The sequence below is a fragment of the Littorina saxatilis genome, linkage group LG15 (assembly GCF_037325665.1).
Source record: "Littorina saxatilis isolate snail1 linkage group LG15, US_GU_Lsax_2.0, whole genome shotgun sequence".
NCBI lineage: Eukaryota > Metazoa > Mollusca > Gastropoda > Littorinimorpha > Littorinidae > Littorina > Littorina saxatilis.
Window position 1 is genome coordinate 32,738,319 of NC_090259.1, and position 27,768 is coordinate 32,766,086.

Sequence of the window (27,768 nt, forward strand, 5' to 3'; positions counted from 1 at the left end):
GCACACACTGACGCATGCACGCACGCACATATACACACACACGCATGGACACACACACACACACACACACACTCACCGTCACACACACTGACACACACACACACTGACGTGCGCACACCCGGCACATACACTCACACACACACACACACACAAACACAAAGCACAAAGATCACAAAGAGCATTTACGTCAGCTCCGTGGCACCAGTACGGCGTACGCGGCACACACTAACGCACACCGCATACACATGACTCACACACTGTGACACTGACACAAAGCGTGCGTGTGTGTGTGTTAGTGTATGTTTGTGTGTGTGTGTGTGTGCCGTGTGTGTGTGTGTGTGTGTTTGCGCGCGCGTGTGTGTGCCGGTGTGCCTGCCTGTGTGTGTATGTATGTCAGTGTGCCCGGTGTGTGTCACGTGTGTTTGTGTGTGTTAGCATTTGTGTGTGCGCCGGTGAGTGCATGTGTGTATGTGGTTGTGCCGTCAGTGTATGTGTTAGTGTTAGTGTGTGTGTGTGGGTGTGTGTGTGTGTGTGTGTGTTAGCATGTGTGTGTGTGTATGTGTGGTTGTGTAAGTGTATGTGTTACTTGTGTTGAGTGTGTGTGTGTGTGTGTGTGTGTGGGTGGGTGTGTGTGTGTGTGTGTGTATCTGTGTCTCTACGGTGTGGGTGGTAGAGAGTGACACCACTACTCAGTACCCGCAGTGGCTATAACTGATATTACTAGTGGTATGCCCCATCGCCACTCCCCGGCTGCATGACTGACTGGCGATCCGGCTCCACCCTTGACCTCTACTGCGACAAATCTGCTCAAGGTCATAGTCAGCAAAAGTAGTACGAGTTACACATAATTATATATTTTTTCGTCACGAGAGAAAGATCGAGAGAGAGAGAGAGCACTGATCAGCGAGAGGGGAGAGAGATGGGAGGCAACTCTGGGGTATGTTATGTTACACTTCGCATTGTGCATAGCTTCCCTTGACAATCGATTGAGCAATGGTTGCCTTCCTCGATTTGGTAATAACATTGGTCTTTATTTCGTCATTTCACTTGTTTGTCGCTATCGTTGATTAGTCAAAGCTTGTGTAAATCGTTCGACCTTTTTGACACTAGCTTGTGGTTAATATATTCGGTTGTATTTTTGTAATCTGTAGAAATGACAGCAATGACTTCAACATATCGTGTCAGGTTTGTTTTCAGTGATACTGTTTATGATGTTCTGGCTTGGTTTAGCTGGGCCGTGTTTATGTCGACAAAATACGATTGATAGTCAGCGAGAGATTTGACAGAAGATCATATTGATGTGTCAACCTTTTTTTCTCGAGTGGATAAAGTTTTTCTCGAGTGGATAAAGTCTTACATTGAATAAGAGTATTCCAAGAATCTGTCTGTTTTCTGTGTGCGTAGTTATTTTGTTTTTGTTGTTGTTGGTTTGTTTTTAACTCATTTGCTCTCTGTTCTGCTCTTTTGATTTCGTCACCGGCACATATGAACTAGATCCCTGGTGGTCAACAAGAATAGGACTGCACCTTGGCTTTATAGAAGTTGTGGATTAATTATTTCAGTCGCTGATTGAATTAATAGCTGGGAGTCCCAAGTTTTGCTGATTTTACGAGAGCAAGACACAGGAAAGCCAGCCAGACCTGTTTACCCTTACGATTTTGGCGTAATTTATTACGATTTTCTGCAAAAAATACGCCATTCCGCTATCCGTGTCAAGACTACGATTTTCATAAATAAAAAAAATGTAAAAAAATTTTAAAAAAAATTATTTTTTTTAATCAATTCACATGTTTGGCATTGTTTTTTTCAATGGCAAAATGGGGTGAAAAAGCACAGGACTGACCAGAGATCATGTCTGTCTGATGAGACGCTGGAGAGCCTTATTCTAGTGGTGAAGTCTCGCCCTCACTCATTCGGCAAGCGCAAGTACAGTAGAGAAGCGCTTAATGACACACTGAAAAAGGCCTTCTACGAACACAAGAAAAAGAATCAGTGATGCATGTGCTTTTGATGTGATCTTCTTTGAAATTATGATGACTACAAAAACTGACTGATGTGTTTTGTTTGTGAATGCTGGATATATGTGCATGATTGCGTTTCGCAGACACAGTTGTCATGTGCGTTGTAATTGGCGACGAATGCTGGATGATTACTATTTTTGTGCCAGGATTACTATTTTTGGGGCTGAGCATTACTCCAAAACACTTATGGAGGTAAACAGGTCTGGCCAGCAGATTTTTGTTTAAGTATGTGTTTTTGTATCATACAGTCAGAACTGATTGATATTTTTTTCAAAAATTTGATGTTGCAGATGTTCATCATATTCTGATGAATTTCAGGTATCATTTTGCAATTTGCCTGGCGCTGAAGCCTTTAAGTATAGTGCCCAGGAACGATTGGTATAGTTATGAAAAGTACATACATGTACAGGAATAATTAACATGAGCATCATTCTAGGTGAACTGTGCGTTATACATAACTGTTTAGTGTAGGCTACGATTATCAGTAAAAATGCTGCAGACTATCTTTTGTTTGACACAGATCTGTACTTTAATTTCAGGCAATTTTGTGACCATGGAAAAATAAAAGCAAAAATGCCTTTGTTCCGACGACAAAGCGAGAAGGGACGCAAGCGCCAGCAGCATCAAGAGTTTCTGGTTTGTAGCAATTACCTTGTTGTTTTGATTAACCCAGACGGGCGTGGTGGTAATTAGACGTCGGCCTCCTAATCGGGAGGTCGTGAGTTCGAATCCCGGTCGCTGCCGCCTGGTGGGTTCAGAGTGGAGATTTTTCCGATCTCCCAGGTCAACTTATGTGCAGACCTGCTAGTGACTTAACCCCCTTCGTGTGTACACGCAAGCACAAGACCAAGTGCGCACGGAAAAAAATCCTGTAATCCATGTCAGAGTTATGGAAACACGAAAATACCCAGCATGCCAACTCAACAAAAGCGGAATGAGCTGACTATGCTCTCAGAGTATAGTGTGGGGAACCCAAATGTGCAAACGAGCTCACATGTAACCAGACAATTCTGTAATGCTGAAGAAGAAGATTAACCCTTGTAATGTTGCTAGTGTTGTTTTTATGCCTGTGATTTCATAAACTGTGTTTGTATACAAGTGAATGCGTCATATGTGAACACACAGATGTACACATTGACATACATTAACACTTGTATCAGTGTGTTTTTGATGTTTGTGTTTCGCAGAGATCATTATGTAGTTAGCACTTGCAGTGGAAGTCTGAGTCACATTCAATTCAAGTTGTAGAGAAATCGATCGTGTTGTTGTTTTTGTAGCTGGTATGTTTGTTCGTATGTTTTCTAGAAGGGCATCCGTGGAACCTCTGAGCTAAAGTCTATGTAGAGTTCAAACCCCTGTGATATGTTTTAATCATCAATCAAGACAGCAACATAAATAATCAATGTTTGTGTGTTGCATGTTTTAACAGGCGCAGCAAGACCCAGAGCCAAAGTTTGATATGTCAGAATGTGAACTTCGGGAGGTAACAATCTACTCTCTCTCTCTCTCTCTCTCTCTCTCTCTCTCTCTCTCTCTCTCTCTCTCTCTCTCTCTCTCTCTCTCTCTCTCTCTCTCTCTCTCTCTCTCTCTCTCTCTCTCTTAAATTGGGTGGTCTGTAAAGACTAAAGGGGGATTACTAATGAATTTATTTGTTGTTGTTGTTTAGCTTGTTTTGCATTCATCATTAGGTGGAGGTAGTTGAAGGCTGATGTTGGAATAGCTTCTACAAGTTCTATATTTTGGAACAGTACAATTTTGAGTATTAATAATTTCAGAACGTTTTCATCAAAAGGATTATAAAAGGCACTGAATTATTTTGAACAGTGGTGAAAGTACTATTTTGTAATTATATGCTTACTTCTTTTACCTCCTTCTGTTCTCAGGTACCATCAGGCGTCTTTTCAATCTGTAAAGTTCTGCAGAAAGAGGTAATACATTTTTCTATCTGTTGTCATGGTGATATTTTACTTTGACAGCTCTTTCTTTCGGTCATGACTGTTCTGTTCACTGTTTGAAAGAGAAAGGTATGTGTGTGTGTGTGTGTGTGTGTAAAGAAAATTCGAATAAAATGCTTTGAGCTAAATAATGGTCTGGCGGATTTTAAATCTAATAGTACGTACACTTTTTAACATTCAACTGTCAATTTCTGTTGATTAATTGTAAGCATTTCTCTTTGAATGATACAATTTTTTGTTATAAGCAGTTTGAAAACTTGATGTACACATACATTTGTTGTATGTAAAATTACCATAGGGCCCAGTATAGTTGCTAAAGTTAGTAGAGCACTGGATTTGTGATCCTCTGGTCATGGGTTCAAATCCCAATCGGGGCCGGGACATGGGTCAGCTTTTTTTGTGCATACTCAGAGACGGTATCTATATTTTCATTTACTATACTTTACTATACTATGCTGGGAAATTCGGGTCGCTTCCTCCCTGTGGAAAGCTAGCGGCAACAAGAGTCGCGCTGCCCAGGTGTATGCATGTTTAGGTGTTACATCAGCCACCTACACTTATGGCAGAATGACAAGTTTTTTACGTGCCACTGTGGTGACACGGGGTGGGACATGGATACCATCTCTGAGTCTGCACATAAAGGACCCATGACCGTTCCAGCCTGGATTCGAACCCGTCGACCCTAGGATCCCAGTGGTCGACCAGTGTTGAGGTATCCCACCCCTGTGTCACCACAGTGGCTCATTAAAGACCTTGGTCACTCTGCCACAAGTGCAGGTGGCTGATGACACCTAAACATACACACACCTGGGTAGCAGGACTCTTGTGCAGTGCCTGAGCTTTCTAGTGGAAGGAAGCGACCCAAATTTCCCAGTGATCAAATGTAATGAAAATGGAATATTATCTTCTGATTCAGGCTTTGTTCCTGAACGGAAACTGGCTGACTTCACTTGGCAAAGGCGACATAGCCGACATTCGTAATCTCAGGGTGAGTTTGATTTTTGTTGTTTTATCCGTGTAGGATACCATGGAGTAAACTGCGTAGGGTAAGAGAGGAAGGTGGAATACACCTACATACTTCATGCTTCCATTTCTATTCCGAAGGAGGGAATTAAGTACAGGTTTAGGAGAAGCAAGAGTGGATTATGGTGTGTGCATGGTGCATACGAGTTGAATAGTACAATTTGACAAACAGCTCAACTTGAAATGAATGGAAAACTGAGATTCCCAACTGACGTTCTCCTGTGTGCGAGCACCTAGTAGAGTTGTTTTTCATAAGTCACTGTAATTGGCAACCTTCATGTTGTCAGTATGGAGTGTGTCTGGTGCAGTTGATATTAAATCTTAGTTTCTGATATTAAAAAATGCAAGCACTCGGGTCATTTATTTAGTTGGTGTTTTCTTCCCCAGGTATTGGATCTACACGGAAATGAACTTAAAACTTTACCTGACAACATTGGCTGTTTAGAGAGATTGCAGGTACTGTATGTGTGTGTGTGTGTGTGTGTGTGTGTTTGTGTGTGTAAATTTACATATATATGTGTGAATGTGTGTACACATGCATGCCTCTCTCTCTCTCTCTCTCTCTCTCTCTCTCTCTCTCTCTCTCTCTCTCTCTCTCTCTCTCTCTCTCTCTCTCTCTCTCTCTCTCTCTCTCTCTCTCTCTCTCTCTCTCTGTCTGTCTGTCTGTCCGTGCTTATGTTCATTTGATTTTTAACCACCAGATTTTGAACCTGGAGGGCAACAAACTGAAAAAACTGCCTGACAGCATTGGGAACTTCAGGAATCTACAGACCCTCAACGTAAAAAGTATGTATTACCCCTAGTGTTACCCCCACCCCTGCACTCCCTCTGCAATCTACAGACCCTCAACAGAACACAAACACACACAAACAGAGTAACTTGTCTCACAACACTATTGCTTAGGTCTACAAGGATGCCCAAATCTCAAAGGTTTAAGTCGCCAGCCGGGCGAGTAACTTCAACAAAGTCACTAGCCTGCCAGAAACTTTGCTGGCCCAGTACATACCACAGCGGCTGCGTCTGCAGTGTTTATATGGTTTTGAAACTCGATATTACAACCAAAACTGTTGCATTTGACCAGATTTTACACTGGCCAGCCGGGCGAGTTGCCAGGCGGTTTCTACTAGCCCGGCAGATTTTGTACTCGCCCCTGGCAATCGGGCGGACAATTTGACCATCCCTGGGTCTAAAATGTTGAGTTCCAAGCATTTTCCATCCTAATTTCATGTTTTTGGAGTAAATGTACGTCTTTGGAGCTTATTTTAAAAATATCTGTCGGATGTTTTTTGATTCTTTTTTTACTGAATATAGCCGCATGTGGGGATAAGAGACATGAATTAAGTGCATCGCTTTTAAAACATGATGTGAAGAGTTTTATTGTACATTTTTGTCTCAATCAGGTAACAGACTGAAGGAGCTACCTGAGAGTATCTGTGACCTGCAGATGTTGCGCTTATTGGATGTAAGCGACAATGAAATTACAGAGTTACCACGGCGACTGGCCTGCGTACGCACCTTGGAAACAATACTACTGGATGCAGAAAACTTCAAGTATCCGCGGAATAGTGAGTGCAACTTCCTGGTTTGTATAGGCTATCAGCAACTTTTGCCATGAAGGAGAGCGAGAAAAAAAAGAATAATATATTCACTTTGTCGATTTTTGAAAAAAGAGTAGATTTAAAGCCTCCACTCTGTATGCAAAGTAGGGCATAAACTGAACTCCCTCAATTCCCATTGTACATCTTGTGTCCCTAATACGCCAGTCACACTTACACGACGCACGGCCCGCGTACGAAAAAAATTGTAATTTTGGCCAGTGCGTTGTCGTTTGCTGGGTGTGCATCAATATTTGTTACTTATCCGTCGAGCGCACTGGACCAACGCTATGCATTCGTTTTAAAATGGGGGTAAATCTACAGAGGATTTGAACAGAAAATCTTAGAAACTGACGTCTTAAAAGGGAGGAAGTCTTAAATTGGGGGGTATTTAAACGGGGGTTGCACTGTACCAAACCGCGACAAAACTTGGGCGCATAACGACGCGCTGATCTTATTTTCCATTTTTTATTAATTTTCAATGCACGGGGCTGCGCGTCGTGTATGTGTGACTCGCGCATAACTTTCACTGTGGCTTCACATGCAATAATGACATGCGTCTCGTATGTGTGACTAAACCGGGACAAAGGTTGGGCGCACAACGACGCACTAATCTTATTTTCCATTTTAAATTAATTTTCAATGCACGAGGCTGCGCGTCGTGTATGTGTGACTCGCGCATAGCTTTCACTGTGGCTTCACATGCAATAATGACCTTTATAGGAAGTTAGCGATTCCAATTCAGGTAACTCTGAGTCTGACACTTCCTTCAATTTCTGTGCAGAGTTTTTGAGTGTGAATTATGTGAATTTATGTAATAAAACGTGCACCTATTCGTAACCAAACCAAGAGGCCATCATAATTAGTTATCACATTGTGATCGCATGTTAACTTTCTACGTATGTTTACTGATTGCATGGGCACTTGTTTCTGTCAGTTCCCTGTGCTGTATGTTATGTGTTGATTTTCTCTATTTTTCAGGTATCTGCAAGCAAGGAACAGAAGCTATCATGAGGTTTTTATGTAAAGGTAAGGGCTTTAGATTATGTCATTTACTCTCACACTGTTTAAGATTGTATGGCCTAATAAATTGCATTCAACTTATTACATTTAAATAATAATGATAATAAGGATATTTATATGGCTCAAATCCAGTAAAACAGTTCTATAAGCGCCTTACAAAAACATTCATAAATAAATTATTCTGTACCTAGTACCAAATCAAATGATAATACATCTTTGAGAGAGGAAGAAAACGGCTAATCGGCTGTGGTTGATGCAATATTCTGTGGGCTGCTTCTTTGTTTCTGTATTTCTAGTGGTGCAAATGTGTTTGGGTTTTTTGCACACTTGAAAAATATTACCAGCTATTGTGTTTTCAGCGTAGCAATAGGGCCCGATATTTAGACGAGCCAAGTATAATGCCGACGAGTCGAAGACGAGTCGCATTATACTTGTTCGAGTCTAAATATCGGACCCTATTGCTACGATGAAAACACAATAGCGTTTATATAGTTATTCTGACATTAAATTCTGTGTTAAAATCATGTTTTTGTCAGCAACAAGTACCAGAAAATGAGAATGGTCCATGTCGCTGATTGCAGACGACGGTTCCCTTTCCGCATGAAGCCACGGAAATAACCGAACATTGAAAAACCCACGGACATGTATTACGGAGAAAACTCGAGATAACCGGATGTTTAGCATTACATCAATATGCTAGGAATCATATGACGTCATGACGTATCATGCTTGCCTACGTATATTGTATGTTCGAAAGTCTGACTTCTGTTGGGAATTCGCGTGGTGAAGACTGCGGTAAATCTGTAGATGATAAGAGAACAAGGATTGTCTCAGAAGAAACGACTGAATGTTTCAGACCGGTAACTTCATTTCAACATTGCACTATACAATGGACGTTCTATGTGACAGGAGAGTTTGCTGATTTTGTGTTAAACATTGGAGAGATCGTCTGCTAGAATCAGAGATAGGTCGCTTCAGATTGCAGCTTCTGGAAATTTGCAAGGTTTGTTGCCTGTTAAAGAACTGGATTTTACACGTAATGTATGTCATGTACAGTAAGCAACAACAAAAACACACACAAAGCAAATGGCATCGTCTGTCGACTAGTCACAGAAACAAACCTGGCAAGGTATGCGTGTACTTTATACACGTGGAAGAAACCGGAACCATGCGTCTTTGTTATCGACAATATGCTTTTGGATATTGAGTAAAATGGCCGACTTCCGCCGCATTATGCTTTGATGATCGGAAGAGACCATCCAATCACAGCCCCCAAATTCCCCCACGTGTTCATCAGAATAGCTATATACATGCATATTTTTTTTCTTCTTCTTTCTTCACCTATGTTATATAAGCTTGCGCATGATTCATAATGCACGCGAACTGCTTGGAAAAATTGCAGTCTGGTGTTGAAGATGTGAAATGATTGTTGCAGAAAACCTGTTCGACTATGAGCCACCGTCCAAGTTCTTGTTGAAAGCCATGGAACCACCTCGTGGAGTGACCTCATCGCAGAGTTGGAATTCCATCAAAACTTATCAGGATGAGGCCAAACTCCTTGTGAGTGGTTTGTGATGGAAAACAGTGTGTGTCTCATAGTATGTGTGATTGTGTGTGTCTGTTTGTGTCTGGTGTGTGTCTGAGTGTGTTTGTGTCTCTGTTTCTATGCCTATGTGTGTGTGTGTGTTGTGTTTGTGTCTCTGTTTCTATGCCTGTGTGTGTGTTGTGTTTGTGTCTCTGTTTCTATGCCTGTGTGTGTGTGTGTGTTGTGTTTGTGTCTCTGTTTCTATGCCTGTATGTGTGTGTTTGAATGTGTTTGTGCTGTGTGTCATTGTATTTTTGTTTTCAGTTGTGTAAATTGTGTGTACTGTGTATCTCAGTAGTGCTGAGAGTGATTGAACATAATGAGGAAGTGGACGGATGCATTTTGGATGGGTGTGCTGTGAGCATGTAGTTTTATAAGTTCAGCATATGCATGAGTGTTTGTGGTAGTTATGTGTAGAGGTTACATGCCGAGTCTCAGTGATTATTAAAAATAATGGTCGAAGTTCGCGGATCATGAAAAATGCGAGCTTCAGCGTCTTTTTTAGCTTGGTTACCACCCTACAAGGGCAGGTAATTTGAGTAGTTTTTCGACATCTAGCATGTGAGATCAAAGTCAATGCATTTATGAGAATTGGGTAAGAATATGTAATTTAATGCAGTATGTTTGTATTGTTTGGTCTGGAGATGTATATTTCGTACATTAGAGCGTTCGGAACTTTTCAATCGCTAAAGTAGTTCCCTCAAAGTCTAGCTCATCAACCTGTGAGTTATCGAGGATTCAGGCCCGTTGTTGGGTAAGTGATTTTGGTTGTTGGGTAAGTTACCGAATAATAACTAGCCCTACACGTTTACAGAGAGAAAGAAGCAGAGGGGGGAATAAGTATGATTATTATTATTATTATTATTATTGTGATCATTTTTATGCGCCTAATCTAGATATAGCCCTAGGCGCTTACATATTAATTTCTGATGATTCCATCTTCTTGCAAAACAAATCGTCACCCATACCTCCATCCCTGTCTGTTAATCCCCTGAAATTTCTCTCTGCATCCCCCCATACCTTGGCAATAATGAAAATACTTTTCCCTCAACGATGAATGATTTTGGATGGTGTGTGTGTGTGCGTTGGTGTGTGTATGCATGCATGCAGGCGTGTGTGTGTGTGTGTGTGTTTTTGTGGTGGCAGCTGTCTCTGTATGTGGGAGGGGGAGAGTTAGGAGGAGGAGGGTGTCTCTGTGACAGTTTCCCTTTTCCTTGTTTTGCTGTTGACTCAGGCCAGCTCTTGATCATGACTTACATTTTATTTTCCAGGCAAGCGTGGATCACTACCAAGAGATTATGGTAAGCATGGTTAATGAAATGAATACAGGGGGAATCCCGGTTTTAAAAGTAACGCTAAAAGTAAAGGAGAGAGTGTGCACATGCATGTGGTGTATGGGTGTGTCCGTGAAACCTTGTATGTGTTTGTACATAGACCAAATAGCCTGGACCGCCAACTCGTCACGTGACCCTTCGAGGTTACGACTCTCGACTTTCAGGGGCGCGTCGCGTCCGGTTTGAAAGGCCAGCGATTCGAAGACAGTGAAAAGAAAGCACGCTCCAGTTATTTGTGACAATGGGAGGTGACAATGAACTGGATTTTCCAAAACTCCAAACTAAACTTAACAAAACTCATCGAAAAACATGTTCCATATGCACTTTTGCTGAGTTTATTTTAGCATTTTCAGAACTTACCTCGGCAACTTCGTCCATGTTTACAATCGACACCGGATATCACGTCCCCCTGATTTCTGAAAGGCTTGTAAGCGTAGGTTCCTAAATGCGAGAGGCCGCTACCTGGTAATAGAGAGAAAGAGCGGAGAGAGAGCTAGTTGGCGGTCCAGGATAAATGGTCTATGTAGAGAGAAAGAGCGGAGAGAGAGCTAGTTGGCGGTCCAGGATAATGGTCTATGGTTTGTATCTGTGCTTGCTTGTATAAATGATCACATGAAAAGATCATTAGGCCAAAAAAATAATAGGTGTGGTTACGGTAACATATCCAAAAAAAATAGGGTAGGAAGGTAGGCAATCATTTTTTTTTTTTTTACTTTTTTTTCTAATGTGTACAAATTAAACCTACTTGACAGAGAAATAAGTGTGCGACTCGGGCGCTTTCGCTTTCATTGCGTTTTCTGCACTCGTTTACTTGGTTTTTTGGGGGTATTTTTTTGACAAATGTAATAAAAAGTTATAGGGTCGGCCCCAAAAAATAGGGTAGGTCGGGTTACCGTAACCACACCTATTTTTTTTTTAGGCCTTAGTGTTTTGATTTGAGAGTTTCTAGCTCGTTTTAGACTGAGGGATTAGCATTTCCATGTTTGTTTACCATTAAGAATGAACAATAATTCAGTTCCTGTCAACTGTGTGTGTTTCTGAATGTGAATCTGAAACTTAAACAGTGAAGCCCTAGTTCGGAGGCTTTCTTATCTTTATGGATATTCACCTGTGATGACAGATTACCTGCAATGTAGGGACACTTTGGGCTGGCCCCAGAGGTGTCCTGTCATCACTGGAGTACATTGTTCAATTGTAAATAATAATAATACAAATAGTAATTGTAATAATAATAGAACATAATATCAATCAATATCAATATGAGGCTTATATCGCGCGTATTCCGTGGGTACAGTTCTAAGCGCAGGGATTTTTTTATTTTATTTTTAATTTTTTATTTTATGCAATTTATATCGCGCACATATTCAAGGCGCAGGGATTTATTTATGCCGTGTGAGATGGAATTTTTTTACACAATACATCACGCATTCACATCGGCCAGCAGATCGCAGCCATTTCGGCGCATATCCTACTTTTCACGGCCTATTATTCCAAGTCACACGGGTATTTTGGTGGACATTTTTATCTATGCCAATACAATTTTGCCAGGAAAGACCCTTTTGTCAATCGTGGGATCTTTAACGTGCACACCCCAATGTAGTGTACACGAAGGGACCTCGTTTTTTTTTGTCTCATCCGAAAGACTAGCACTTGAACCCACCACCTAGGTTAAGAAAGGGGGGAGAAAATTGCTAACGCCCTGACCCAGGGTCGAACTCGCAACCTCTCGCTTCCGAGCGCAAGTGTGTTACCACTCGGCCACCCAGTCCATAATATATAGCGCCTCTACAACTCAAAGCACTTTCATATATACAAAATATGAGAGAGCCCTAAAATGCAGCTGCTTAACACTTTGACCAAGTTTTTTTAAGCCGACACAGACCAGCTGTGCTGCAACAGGTCACTCAGAATTGTAGAAACTGTGTATCAACACGCTGAAATGCAGGCGTTAGATGAACGTTACAGGAAGCGACTGAAGCTAACCATCCGAGCGGATATATCTGTACCTGGTCTGATAGAGCCATATGAGTGGGTACGGATATATCCGTACCTGGGAGACAATGAGTTAAAGCACAATTGGGACACCACTCGCTCACAAAAACTACTTGACTCTTTTTTGTCCTAATTCGCCTCTGCAACTGGAGGTGCTTTGATGTGCAAAATATGTGAGAGCCCTAAAATGCAGCTGCTAAAAGCACAATTGAGACTCCACTCTTCTTAGTCCTGATTCAATGATAATCATTTGCGACACTGGGTTTAATGTATTGGTTGAGTTTTATGCGTGATTTGATTATCATTTATGACTGTGCATACAATTACCGTTATTTTACCATTATTGTAAGGGGCCGTGGCCTTAGACAATTAAAGGCTTGTTCTTGTTCTTGTTCTTGTTAGTCCTGATTCACCATCACCGTACGTGTTTCTCTTTGTGTTCACAGCAAAAGAAGCGTCAGGAAGCCAAGGCGCTGGAACGGCAGCTAGCAGAGGAGGCTCGTCTGCAGGAACAACTGGCTGTCGCCGCTGCCAACCACAAGAAAGACCTGGTTAATGCCATGGCGCAGGTAAAACAGCTGGGCTAACTTTTTTCTACCAGAGATCACCTGTTAGGAAATGTCTTAAGTTCAAATTGGACGCCTTTCATGAGCACATTTTTAGTTGCTGTGATTTATAGAATGCTATTACCTGTACACTTGTCGCAACAGAAGATGTTGCGTTTATTAAATTACAAATTCTTACCTCAACTCGCATATGTAGCATTAACTTCTGTTTGGTGCTTAGACATTAAAGTGCTGACCCTGGTAAAAGGGGGAAGTAACCCCACCCAAAAAAACTTCATGACCTTTGACATGATAAACATAGTACGCTAGGGTTACTTACCCTTGTGTCTACCACGCATGTTCTTCTTCTTCTTCTGCGTTCGTGGGCTGAAACTCCCATGTACTCTCGTGTTTTTTGCACGAGTGGAATTTTACGTGTATGACCGTTTTTTACCCCGCCATTTAGGCAGCCATACGCCGTTTTCGGAGGAACCACGCATGTGCGAGAACACCAACCGGTTTAATAATTCCCCACGTTTATTATACGCCTTGTGTCAGCTGATTGCAGCCACATATGTCACAGTCTGTTAGGTTGGTAGAACTACAGTACATTAGGGTTTGAAACATGGCAAGCTGGAAGACCAAGAACAACAACTATATACAGCGCACAGGAAGACCAAACTAACACCTGTGCGCATTGGTCACAGTGGTGGGCTGAAGATACAACTCATTAACTGAGACTCAGTGACACAGCCCAATGTGAGTGTAGCTCAGAGGAGCAATCCCCTGAGCACATATTCTACAGACCTGCCCACACCTGGAGACAGCACGCCAGCACTACTGACCAAGAGACACCAGCCTGGGCACCAAGCGCTGGGGACCTGCTGCCGAGCTGGAGAAAACTGCCGACTTCATGGTAGCCACCGAACTAAGGATATAATGGCCATGAACATCGAACGCAGAAGAAGAATTGAGGACATTAGCATCCCTGAAACACAGTGTGTGGAATGAATATTGTGTTGTGTGTGTTAACAGGACCAGGCTAAGCTGGACCTACAGCTGAGTCACCTGTCAGCGCTGAAGGAAGAGGAGAGGAAACGATTCCTGGACACGCTCAACAGTGGTGAGTGGACACGTTGACCTTTCTTTGTCTACAGTGGAATTAACAGTGAATCACTCACACATGGGTGAACACACGAAAGCATAAGTGGATCTTCATATAAGTTGACCTGGAAGATTGGAAAAATGTCCGGCTGTAATCCACTATGAGTGGGATGGAAACACCCAACCTTCCACGTGAGAGGCTGAGTCCTTATCCACTGGGCCATTGCGCCCATCTGTATAACACTTTTAAAACTACTAACGTGGTCGTTTGTTTGTTTGATCTCTTGAGAGCTAGGGGTGAGTTAGGGCTAATTTAAAGGCACAGTGCAGCTCACAGCCTTCGTTTTGCGTTTTTGTTGCAGCTGAGTGCATTTACAGTTCAAAAATCCTCCTATGGTAGTAAAACAAACCCAAAACTACCCAACGGCGACATCTGTGAAGCTCGACAGTTTCTTGTTCACGCGAGTGCATAAATTAACCTAGTTATTACGTTGGTGTTTGGTCGGAGTTCGATTCAACTGAGTGATTCCGGCCTCCATTTTGTTTTACACAAACTCATGATGACGTCTGACATAGTTTGCTTAGTGTCTTGTGCATGATGTGGTGATGTACCTGATCTAAATTTAGATCCAAAAATAGGTCAAGACCAGCTTTGTCCAAGTGTGAAATTAATTCGTACAAAAATTGCAGTTCTTGACTCTTTGGGTGCAAGTCAATGAAACTTGGTAGTTCTTCTAACGGATAGCTGCCTGAGGTATGACTAAAAGCCCCAGGGGCTCCGTGCACCTGGATTTGACAAGTTCAGTACCTTTAACTACCAAAGCTGAACACATTATTTACATTTCCTGCCCTATTCATTGAGCTTGGTTGTTGTAACCGAGTAAGTGCAATTCAGAAGTATACATTTTGTGGTATAGAATGCAGACCTGGGAACCCGTACAATTTCGCCGTATTGTGGACGCATGATTGTCTAGAATACGAGCAGTACGGTCCGTGGGAAAAAAAAAATACAAGGTGAAATATTCCTGGACTACTTTTCTTCACAAGCCCATCCCTAAGCCGATCCAGTATTTTGACACATGATCACAGTGTTAGTCAGTAAACATTGAAAGAAGTATTTGTTTTAAACGTATTGGTAAACTTAATTAACTGTGCAAGGGACGCGTGTAAAACATATTTGAATCATGGATGTTCAAATGCTGTGTGGAGTACGCTCATTTTTCTGAAAATACAAGTTTGCTTGAGAATACTCCAAGTGCAAAACAGGGGTTCCCAGGTCTGAGAATGCAGTTTTATGCAGTGATCAGCTGTGTGATTTTGATGCTAAAATGGCTTTACATCGTATTTGATTACGTGGTGTTTTCAGTGGAACGGCGTGCTGGAGATTTACTGGTAGACCTGCTTGACGTCAATGAAAAAGCCAAGAAAACCGAAGCTTTACTTGATGAAATTGAAAAAGAAAGGTGGGTGACACTTCTTTCAGAAAAAAACCCAGCTGTATAGAGTATGCTTGTTCAGATGATCTTGAGCAGGGCAATTTTCAGTTAAAGATGGTTGTCCTGTGGTTTTCTTTTTAGTCTTTTTTCAGCTCGGAGGGTCGAGCCAAGGCCCTCTCAGGCAACACTCAAAAGATAAAAACCAATGCAAGTGTCCTCCATTGTGCTGACCTGAGCGTCAATGATTTCGGTCAATATGACCTAAAAACATTTCAGAAGACCGACTGTTACATGGTCTAGCGTGTTGATGGACCTATTGACATTCAATGATATACTGGTTGTGGCTTTAAAACAAGAACCAGAAAGGTTAATTTTTTGGAACATTTTATTGTAGACAAAACAAAGCAAATTCACAAGAACTTTAACCTATCCGTCCTTCCGGTGGCCAAAGAAGATACATAAGAGACAAAAATTGATTGCTAAATGGTACATGTACTACATTGTTTGACGTACCTCTGAGTTGTTGCTAATTCTTGGAATTCTTTGTTATACATTGATAATTCACATGAACTCTGTTACCAGGATGGCAGAAGACGACTGGTTTACAGTGCGCTGGGAGGAACTCACCAACCTGAGGAAACAGGAAGTTTTGGGTGAGACACAATTAAAACAACTTTTGATTGTTTGCTGGGTTTTTTTGGTTTTTGGTTTGGGTTTTTTCCTTGATTGCTTGCTTGGTTTGCAGCTATATAGCAATGTCATTTACCCTTTCGCTGCGTGTAGGCCGACATCAGCTGACATCCTGGGTAACTTGCTTTAAAGGGCAACAAACTGTTCAATAAGCAACAAACAACAACAACAAACAACAACAACAACAAACAAACAATGCATGCGTGTGTGGTGTATTCATGTATATATCCAGAGCATACTGATTAAGTTGTCAATTCAGATAAATACAGGTCATCCTTTGAAAACAAATATTTACTGGTAGCGGACAGGTTCAAAGATTTAGCCTGCAAACCATAATGCCATTTCAATACTTGTTTATACAGACCCTCAGTGCTGGCAATAATTAATTATTCACTTTCATGGGAGGGTTAACTCATTGTCTCCCAGGTACGGATATATCCGTACCCACTCATATGACTATCTGACCTGGTACGGATATATCCGTAACCGGCACGGTTGGCCTAGTGGTAAGGCGTCCGCCCCGTGATCGGGAGGTCGTGGGTTCGAACCCCGGCCGGGTCAAACCTAAGACTTTAAAATTGGCAATCTAGTGGCTGCTCCGCCTGGCGTCTGGCATTATGGGGTTAGTGCTAGGACTGGTTGGTCCGGTGTCAGAATAATGTGACTGGGTGAGACATGAAGCCTGTGCTGCGACTTCTGTCTTGTGTGTGGCGCACGTTATATGTCAAAGCAGCACCGCCCTGATATGGCCCTTCGTGGTCGGCTGGGCGGCAAACAAACAAACAAAATATATCCGTACACACAGTCACTTCAGTCGCTTCCTGTAATGTCGATATAACGCCTGCATAATCCATCGTGTTGATACAGTTTCTACACAGTCACTACAATTCTGAGTGACCTGCTGCAGCACAGCTGATCTTGGCTAAAAAAAAACTTGGTCAACATAGGTGGGGTAGAAAGTGTTAAGCAGTACAGTGTAGCTTTAATTTATAATCTCATTTCTCAAAGAAATGTTTTGTTTTGTTACAGAGGGCATGAACTACATCTTGGATGAGTACCGCATGTTTGAGCAACAGAGACAGCTGTCAGTCAACGAGAGAGACTACCGCAGCCAGCGTGCCTTGCAGATGTAAGTCTTGTTTCATCACTTCCAAGCATTAGGAGTACCGCATGTTTGAGCAGCAGAGACAGCTGTCAGTGAACGAGCGAGACTACCGCAGCCGGCGTGCCTTGCAGATGTAAGTCTTGTTTCATCACTTCCAAGCATTATGAGTACCGCATGTTTGAGCAGCAGAGACAGCTGTCAGTGAACGAGCGAGACTACCGCAGCCAGCGTGCCTTACAGATGTAAGTCTTGTTTCATCACTTCCAAGCATTGTGCTTCTTCTTCTTCTTCTGTGTTTATGGGCTGCAACTGTTTTTTGCACAAGTAGGCTTTTATGCTCATGAACGTTCTTCCCGCAGCCATTTTGGCAGTCATACTCCTTTATCGGAGGTTGCATGCTGAATAATTATTTTCCCGCCGAACTCTTGCATGGATTGCAGGTTCTTTTCTGCGTGTACTTGATCTTTTGCTTACACACACATTTAAGGCGCAAGCAGGTCTGTACATAAGTAGACCTGGGAGATCAGAAAAATCTCCACCCAAAACCCACCAGGCGCAGCTGGGATTGCGAACCCCGAACCTTTCACCCCGAAGGCTGACATCTTAACCACTAGGCCAATTGTACTTGTCCATATTAGGTCTTCTTCTTCTCCTCATTCGCTCGTTCTCATATTAGGTCTTAGAAGGGGGAAGTGATAAATAAGGGAATCTTCAAAGGGATGTGGTTCCACTGTGGCCGTACACATTCAACTCCTAACAAGCCTGGCTCATGGTTCTGTCTGCAGACTGTTGTGCTTTCTACATCTTATTTACCATTTACATTTGATGTTTCAGGGAAGAAGACATCAGCACGGGCCAGGTAGAGAGCATGCTACACCATAGAGACAACAGTCACCGTGCTATGATGGACACACTCGCTCAGCAGGTAAGGCCAAAAAAAAAAATAAGTCTGTTTACGGTAACCCGACCGACCCTATTTTTTTCGCGCGACCCTAGACTTTTTTTTTGGCATGCAAAATAACGTAAAAATATGTTGTTTTGAAAGAAAAAAAAAATAAATAAATAAAAATCCCGACCTACCGACCCTATTTTTTTAGCCTATGTTACCGTAAACAGACCTATTTTTTTTCGGCCTAAGCTTCTTTCACCTGACACTTCTTTCATCTGTTACCGCCAAATGCCATTTTTATCAAGCAAGCAAACTAACGGTCAGACAGACAGACACCCCCAAAGATTGCATTGAGTCAACAATGACAAAAATCATGTTGTTATAATCATGGACACAGTCAAGTAAGGTAAACAAACTTGCTGAGCAAGTAAGCTTATTTCCCACTATGCATCTTTCATCTGGATAATTCTGTCAACAGGAATAGTTTATCTCAAGTAAGCAAACAAAGAAAGAAATTTACGGTCAGACAGACAGAACTTTGAAAAGTGGCAAAGATCGCCTTGAGGCAGCAAAGACAAAAATTTCGTAAGGTAAACACACTTGCTGATCAAGTAAGCTTATTTCCCGTTACAGTTTTGTCTTCTTTAAAATTCTGACACCAAGAAAGGTTGTTCTTAGGCAAGCAAGCAAAGGAATTTACCTTTTATGCAGTAGAACCTTGTTTTAAGACTCCCATTTTAAGCACTGCTCCTTTAAAAAGGTCTGGGTGGCCGAGTGGTAACGCACTTGCGCTCGGAAGCGAGAGGTTGCGAGTTCGACCCTGGGTCAGGGCGTTAGCAATTTTCTCCCCCCTTTCCTAACCTAGGTGGTGGGTTCAAGTGCTAGTCTTTCGGATGAGACGATAAACCGAGGTCCCTTCGTGTACACTACATTGGGGTATGCATGTTAAAGATCCCACGATTGACAAAAGGGTCTTTTCTGGCAAAATTGTATAGGCGTAGATAAAAATGTCCACCAAAATACCCATGTGACCTGGAATAATAGGCCGTGAAAGGTGGATGCAGCGCCTAAAGGCAGTCGATCTACTGGCCGATGTGAATGCGTGATATATTGTTTAAAAATTCCATCTCACACGGCATTAATAGGTAACATGCGCCTTGAGTCGCCTTGTGTGGTGAGATACGTGCGCGATATAAATCCTCGTAAATGAATAAATAAAAAATCCTACTATTCCAGATTTTCCATCTATAATGTCTTTTGAATTCACACCTTATTTTGTAAGACTCCCTCCATGTCAAGGCCTTATTTGTTCAGATTTGAGGAAGTCTTAAAGGGGGGGGGGGGGGGGGGGCTCCATCTGTACGAAGACTTTCATGGCTAATTTTGTTGTCATCCATTTCAGGAAGTGTTGCAGAAGCAGGCAGTGGAAGCCCTGATGATGGCGCGTGACGCTAAACATTCTCGCATCACCAGTCAGATCGCCCTCATCGAGTCTGAGCTCGCCCAACTCAGCGTCGTGGAGATGGGCAAGAGACATCTCAAAGTGGAATCGGAGATAGTAAGATTGTTCACTGGTGCATGTGAGGTTAAGAATCTCATAGGGCAGGGACCTAGCTCAGTTGGTAGCTCACTGGCTTTGTAGCCAGTTGGTCGCTATCAGCGTGGATCGATCCCCACGTTCGTCGAGAGATTTATTTCTCGGAGTCAACTTTGTGCAGACTCTCTTCGGTGTTCGAACACCCCTGTATGCACACATGCGCACGAAAAAGATCCCAAGTTCACAGCGAAAGTCTCAGGGCTTGAAAAACACGAAGACACGCACGCTTTATCTCTCGTCTCTGATTATCATAATCGTATCTCGATACTTTGACGAGACAAACCCAATGCTGGTGACTGTGTCGAAGAAGACAGCCACGGCGGGCTTGTTCGAGTCAAAGTATCACACCATATCTTCAGCGTATTACCAATTCCTGTCCCATTAATATAGACCAACTGGTTTAAGAGGACGTTAAACCCTAATAGTAAGTCAGAATCTCATAGGTCCATCAATTTATGCAGATAATGAGTTATTCTCACTGCTGCATGTGATGATGAGATTATGCAGATGATGAGATTATGCAGATGATGAGATCTGATGCTCACTGTTGCACGTGAGGATGAGATTATGCAGATGATGAGGTTATGCACACATGAAAAATACCATTTTCAGATGTTGTGGTGTCAATTTCAGGTAATCGGAAACATTTTCAGAGGAACAGATCATTCTACTTAAACATATTTGTTCAAATATTTGACTGTAGTAATTACTATTTACACCTGATGTCAAAATCACACTGACCGAGCCATTGTCTGGAAACAATTATGATCATAAATCTGTAAGCTGAAGACAGGCATGCAAACAGACTTTGTAGCACTTGGCAGGTCTGATGATGATAACCAATTATGAATAATAAATGGTGTTATTGTATCGTCAACAGAACGTGCTAGCAGAGAAGCGTATCGCGCTGACAGGCATGTTAGCCCAGCTGCTGGATGAACAACAGCACCGCGAGAAAGAACTGCAGAACAGACTGGTTGGTTACTTCTGTGTCTATCATTATTTTGATTTATTCCCCCCTCTGCTTCTTTACCTCTGTAAACTTGTAGAGCTAGTTATTTTTCGATAATGACCCAGCAACCAAACAAATAACGAGCCAGCAACAGCCTGAATCCTCGATAGTGCAATGGGTTGAGAAGCTGTTCTGTTTCGGTACTACTTTTGCGACTGAAAAGTTCTGAACGCTCTATACGTACGAAGTATACATCTCTGGAGCAAACAATACAAACATACCGCATTTAAATTAACAACTACAGGCCTGCATGAACACATGAATCTCCATATAAAATCCATGAGTTCGGTTGTTTTCTGAATCTAGATCTGCCGTGCACAACCCGTTCATCACAAGCAAATTCCCAAGGCAAGTAACTCATACTCTGGCGACAAGAGTAGTTCCCCTTCTTTTAACGCAGTTTCTTCGACAACACTGACTGCAATCCGACGGTCAGTTTTCAACAATATTTCATTTTATAAACAGATCACACGCAACCAAATGCACACATCTCATCAATTTAAACAACATAAAGCGGTTTCATACACTATTTTCCCCAGAAAACTGAACTTCATACAGTAATTAACGTTGGAACACGGGTGCAAAAGTTCGTCTGCTAGTCCCATTTGACGAAAGAACATTTACTAAGCGATACTAAAACATAAACAGAACACACAATATCTGCCTTTACCGCCACAGCAGAATAACAGCATATCTGTGTACTTGATTTTAGTCCAAAACAGGGAAACTGAAAAGAAGTGTTAACAAAATGGAATGATTTGCACGGAACTATACAACCGCGCATTAATCGATCGCCTGCGCAGGTTGACTGGTTGAGTGATTCGGATTCGATCAAACTTTCGCACAAAAACTCCTGGTTTTTTGGAATAACTGAAGAAAGGAGGAATAAAGAGGTTACACACCTCGTCTCAGTGATTATTAAAAATAATGGTCTCAGTTCGCGGTCATGAAAAAGCTCGCTGAAGCTCGCATTTTTCATGATCCGCTAACTTCGACCATTATTTTTAATAATCACTGAGACTCGGCATGTAACCTCTACATCACTGACTTACCTGTTATGCCTATGTGTATAAGCGTAAATGGTTGGTTGTGGGTGTGTGTGTGTGTTAGTGTTTTCGTGTGTGTGCACTCTGCGTGTATGTGTGTTTGTGTGTGTGTGTGTGTGTGTGTGTGTGTTTTTAGTATGAGTCTGTGTGAGCACGTGTCAGTGTTTCAGACTGTATCTGTATCTGTAACGCCGGCAGAATCCAAACTTCGGCTTAGTATCTGTGTGTGTGAGTGTGTGCATGCCGTCATACTTGCGTGTGTGTGTCTGTGCACATGTGTGTGCGTACTTGTGTACACACACGTGCATATGGATGTGACTGTGATTTATTGAAAATGTTGACCAATTGTCCCCACACTATGCGTGTGACTTGCAGCGAGAGATGGAGCAGCAGAGAGAGGACGGGCAGACGGACTACTGGCTGGTTCAGTACCAGAGACTGCTCGACATGAAACCACAGGCTCTCATCGATAAGGTACGTACACTCACTTTGTTATGTCTACATTATGCTATGGCTGCATGTTATACAGTGAAACCCTACTTTTATAACCTCAACAAAAAAAGAGAAAATCAAGCCTGAAAATGGAGTTCCGGGAGTCTTAAAATGGGAGTAAATTTACACAGGTTATGAACAGAAAATCTGAAAAGGCAGGGTCTTCAAAAGTGTGTGTGTGGGGGGGGGGTGGGGTGGGGGAGGGACGAAGGATCTAATTACAGATGGGTTCCAACCTACTCAGTAGGAGTGCTGACTAGTCAGATGATCCTGAACAGTGTCGGCCTTCTGTCTTGCATCTTTCCTGAAATAGAACTGACTGGTTCTGTGTCTTTGTCTTCCCCAGGAGAGCCAGCTGGAGATAGCGGTGAAGAAGATTCTGATCCACGCCAGCGCTGAAGACTACATTCCTGTCTTCTCACGCCATCGCATCACCATAGAAACCATGATGCAGCTGGATGAAAGTGACTTGAAACAGGTCAGACTTCGACCTTCTGTTTGTTCTGGAGCGAATGATTGTCTGTCTTAATTGTCTGTTTATCTGTCTGTACAACTGTGAGAGAGAGAAAGAGAGAGAGAGAGTGTGTATAATGTAATATGTGTGTGTGTGTGTGTGTGTGTGTGTGTGTGTGTGTGTGTGTGTGTGTGTGTGTGTGTGTGTGTGTGTGTGTGTGTGTGTGTGTAGGTAGGTAGGTAGGTGAGTGTTTGTGTGTGTGTTTGTGTGTGTGTGTGCATGTGTACATGCGTGTGTGTGCGTGTGTGTGTATTTGATTTCTTGTTTGTACATGGATATATCATTTGTGTGTATGTCTTTCCTACGGTCTGTTTTAAAATGTCCACAAAACCATACAGGTTACACCTAGGATTGAAAAATAATTTAATGCTATTTTGGAGTCAGTAATTCTCTTGATCGTTTTTTCATGGTTTTTTTCGTTTTTCTTTCATGCGTTTAAAATTCAGACAGAATTTATAATATCTGTTACGGTTGATGCAGATGGGCGTCCACGAGCTAGGTCTGCGTAAGGCCATCATGAGAGGGATTGACGCACAGCGAGGAGAGACGTCCAAACTGACACAGAAAGAGAAGGTGAGTCGTCGTCCTTGTCTGGAGCACAGGCATTGCAGACCAAAGGACAGTACAGTGGAGCCACTTGTTTGAGACCACCTGTTTTAAAACCTTATTTTTTTTATCAGATTCTGTGTTCATAATATCTGTATGATTTATCTTCCTTTTTAGACCTCCAATTATCTCAGAAAATCATGTCTCAAAAAGGAAGGGAGTTATGACATATTTTTTTTCTTATTTTGGGAGGTTGTAAAGGGGTTTTTCGTTGTATATTTTGTCTGTGCCTCAACCAACGGTAACTGTTGCTTACACTTTAGATACATGCTGTTGTGGACATTGTAAATAGCTAAATCCCATTCAGCTCTCCTTTCTTGTGAAAAATGCTTCAGCTGGCTAAAGGCTATCCTTGTATCTATGTCTTGCATAATGATTTTGGCAAGAAAACAACATCATTTGTTCAGTCTAATAAAATAAAATAAATTGGAGTGAAGGCAATACTGCTGATTGTGTGACTATAATGTCACTTGACACTATAGTTGGTACCTGCTGTGTTAGGCCCCTCACATCAGAGTACACCCTTGTCTAGTAATTGTATCAAAATTACCTGTCACCTGTAATGTAGGGACACTTTTATAATAGGCATTACAATATAACACAATATTGCTATTTCATATGTTACGTGGATTTCCATTGGTCAATTGGGCAAAACTGAGCTCAGTGCAAAAGTGATATCGATGACATTTCCGTCGATATCAGTTTTGATATCGACGACCTCTTTATTGCTTCCCCACTTCAAAAACAAAAACACCTAAATTTAAAAACAAACAAATATATATGAAAATGTAATGATCCAAGAATTTAGTTGAGCAAGTGACTAAAGACTTTTTGAAAGAAAAGACATTTTGAAATACTTAAAAGTATAAGAAAAGAGTGAACAAAAAGAAATAATAATCAGAGGGAGGGATATGGAACAGCCAAAACTGAGACAAATACTTTTGTAATTTCTTTACAGTAAATACAAAATGTCCAGAGAATTAGCAATATATCTAACATTGACTGACTGTGTGATGATATCTTCTGCTATTGGTCTGTTTCGACAGTGATATCAAAATCTCGACCTCCAGTCTCGATTCTGATATCACTGTCTCAACAGACCATAGCAGAAGATATCAACACACAGTCCGTCAATATTGGGTAACGCAACGCAGCGCGACACGACACGACACGACACGACACGACACGACACGACACGACACGACACGACACGACACGACACGACACGACACACACAAACACAACCACAACCACAACCACAAACACAATACAATATTATTATATTATCTCAACTTGTCAAATGCAGTCAGAACTGGTAGGTCTGACCTATTGCTGCTTTCTTTTTTGGTACTTTAATTCACACAAAATGTAAAATAATGGAATATTACTTGTAAGCATTGACAATGAGTATACTCATGTTTTTTGCAGGAAATTTCCCTGCTGCCTCAGTTGGAGCGGACAGAAGAAGAAACAGAACCCTCCCACCCTCCACCCACCGCCCCTCCCGATGGGGAAGCGTCTTCATCCCCTGTCCTCCCTCGACAGATTTCTGTCACTGCCAGGGGAATCAACACTGAGTGTGTGGTCTGTTTGGACAGAATGGTAAGCTTGAGTGTGTCTGTGTGTGTGGGTGGGTGGGTGTGTGTGTATGTGTGTTGGTGGGTCACTGTGTGTGGGTGGGTGGGTGGGTGTGTGTGTATGTGTGTGTTTGTTGGTGTGTGTGTATGTGTGTGTGTGTTGGTGTGTGTGTGTGTGTGTGGGTGTGTGTGTGTTTGTGTGTAATTTTGTCGTTGATGTTGTTTCTATTGAGGGGAGAGGTGTTGTTTGTTTTTTGTTTTTTTTCTTGTTGGCTTTTGTTCTTTGAAGGTTTGAAACATATCGCAGGTTGATGAAAATAATTCTTGTGTCAATGTTCTTGTGCAGAAGCTTGTGAAAAAAAATTGTCAAAATCTTTGGTATCCCAACAGTACTGCTGTTTCTTGAATGGGTCCACACTATTTTCGGTTTGGCCTTTTCAGTTTTGTCAGACCTTGTTTAAAAGAAGTAGTTAGCACTCTCAGTTTTGCGTTTCAGCCGGTAAATATTGCTGGTTCTCCATGAAGGAATACATCTGAGAAACTCTGGTCTAAAACAGGGTCTTGAATAGGAGGTGAATTAAAAGAAGTTACGAACGGAAAATCAGAAAAATCAAGGGAGGAGTGTTAAATTGGGGGGGGGGGGTCCTATAACAGAGAGTCGGAGCGGCGCAGTGGTAAGAGCGCTTGCCTCTCACGCTGGATGTCGTGGTTCGTCCCCAACTCGGGGCAAATACAAATACCCGACTTTTCCAAGCGCTCTCCAGTCCACCCAGCTGGAAATGGGTACCTGACCCCATTGAGGGCCGGGGAAGGCAAAGGCAGCGAGAGAGAGGAGATGGGCGCCGCCCTCATAAAGCTGGCCCCGCCCTCATAAAGCTGGCCCCGCCCTCATAAAGCTGGCCCCAGAAAAGTTGAGATCTCTAACATCCCTCTCCCCTACGACCAGATGGTTATGGGAATACCTTTAGCTTTTTGAGTCACTTGAGAAAAAGTGACTCTATGTAATCGGTCAGTGTTAGTCTGTCCGGCCGGCCGGCACCGGTAGACACCACCTTAACGTTGGACTTTTCTCGGAAACTATCAAAGCGATCCGGCTCATATTTTGTTTAGTCGTGACCTCCAATGACCTCTACACTTTAACGATGGTTTCGTTGACCTTTGACCTTTTTCAAGGTCACAGGTCAGCGTCAAAGGAAAAATTAGACATTTTATATCTTTGACAAAGTTCATCGGATGTGATTGAAACTTTGTAGGATTATTCTTTACATCAAAGTATTTACATCTGTAGCCTTTTACGAACGTTATCAGAAAAACAAGGGAGATAACTAGCCTTTTCTGTTCGGCAACACACAACTTAACGTTGGGCTTTTCTCGGAAACTATAAAAGTGACCGGGCTCAAATTTTATGTGAACGTGACTCCCAGTGACCTCTACACTTTGACGTCTGCTTTGGTGACCTTTGACCTTTTTCAAGGTCACAGGTATGTCTTGAAGGAAAAAAATTGAAATATCATATCTCTGAAACTATTCATCGGATTTGATTCAAACTTTATAGGATTATTCTTTACATCAAATTATTTACATCTGTATTGTGTTGTGAATAGCAATTTCTTCCTGTCCATCTGATGCCTCATATAATATTCAGAACTGCGAAAGTGACTCGATCGAGCGTTTGCTCTTCTTGTTTGTACCTAACAGGGGGTCTATTGTACATCTCTAAATAAAGTGGCTTAATGCTCCCCATTGTCTGTTTCAGGCGGAGGTGATCTTCATGCCGTGCGGCCATGTCTGCACGTGTCCCAAGTGCTCCAGTCCCCTGAACGACTGCCCCATGTGTCGTGCTGTCATCACCCAGCGAATCAAACTCACCATACCTGTTCCCGTCTGATTCGACTGCAAGGTTATGATGGGTCTTTAAGTCCTGTGGCCAGGGTTTCTTGCAATCAAACTGGCGTCTCCCAGTGTTTCACTCTCTGATTGTCCTTGAAGTTTACACATGTGTGGTGTTCTCAGTCAGCTCACACCTGGAAGAGTCTACACAAAGTTGACTCTTGGAAGGAATTCCTCGCCAAGTTCGGATGAGAACCTACGCCAAGAGAGTCAAGCTGGTTTCTGTATTATATTAGAGTTATGTCCAGGACGATTTTTAAGTGAGTTTAAGCGACTTTCGTTAGTAAGTCAGGGAAAAGTTGGCAAGACAAAACTGTTGGTCCGTGTGAACCGTCTGCCCGATTTTCAACCGACTCTTGGATGGGTCTCGGCTGACTCAAATCCTCAGTTGAGCACTGTTTGTAGAACCAATTTTGGCCTACTTTCTGGCTGGAGTCAGTGTTAAGGTCAGTGGGGTGAGCAGTCGAAGAAAAAACCTAGATGGGACAATTCGGGTGAAAAATGAATGAGCCTTGGTTAACTCATTCGCTGCGCAGCTAAATTTCCCCTGTGTTCCCTGCCAACGCGCGATTTAGAGCCATTTTGAAAAAAAAATTAAAAATCAACAACACAAGATAACCTTACATACCTTATGTTTTTGCAAAGTTTGAAACTTACTCTTTTAGAAAATATATGAAACATTTGAAAGTACATACCTTTTGTTGTCTTCATATCCACGCAAAATATCCAATTTGAAG

The 27,768-nt window shown here is 42.2% G+C and overlaps 1 protein-coding gene across 1 annotated transcript; it reads left to right on the forward strand.

The window, feature by feature from the left end:
- Positions 1-925: 925 nt before the first annotated feature.
- Positions 926-27,545, forward strand: LOC138949097 (E3 ubiquitin-protein ligase LRSAM1-like). The gene is made up of 24 exons (XM_070320838.1): positions 926-1,014; positions 2,561-2,657; positions 3,451-3,504; positions 3,905-3,949; positions 4,893-4,964; positions 5,387-5,455; positions 5,701-5,785; positions 6,400-6,564; positions 7,576-7,623; positions 9,053-9,177; positions 10,474-10,503; positions 12,975-13,097; positions 14,109-14,196; positions 15,544-15,640; positions 16,196-16,266; positions 17,333-17,432; positions 18,243-18,333; positions 19,700-19,855; positions 20,775-20,870; positions 22,328-22,426; positions 22,791-22,922; positions 23,439-23,531; positions 24,993-25,166; positions 26,898-27,545. The coding sequence occupies exons 2-24, from the start codon at positions 2,595-2,597 to the stop codon at positions 27,027-27,029; spliced, it is 2,208 nt and encodes a 735-aa protein (XP_070176939.1). The 5' UTR covers positions 926-1,014; positions 2,561-2,594; the 3' UTR covers positions 27,030-27,545.
- Positions 27,546-27,768: the final 223 nt, after the last annotated feature.

What these genes read in the sequence shown, in the direction of transcription:
- LOC138949097 (XM_070320838.1), top strand. Translation starts at nt 2,595, where the DNA reads ATGCCTTTGTTCCGACGACAAAGCGAGAAGGGACGCAAGCGCCAGCAG. An exon ending in CAGAATGTGAACTTCGGGAG is followed by an intron (nt 3,505 to 3,904) that starts GTAACAATCTAC and finishes TTCTGTTCTCAG; the next exon opens with GTACCATCAGGCGTCTTTTC. An exon ending in GTAAAGTTCTGCAGAAAGAG is followed by an intron (nt 3,950 to 4,892) that starts GTAATACATTTT and finishes CTTCTGATTCAG; the next exon opens with GCTTTGTTCCTGAACGGAAA.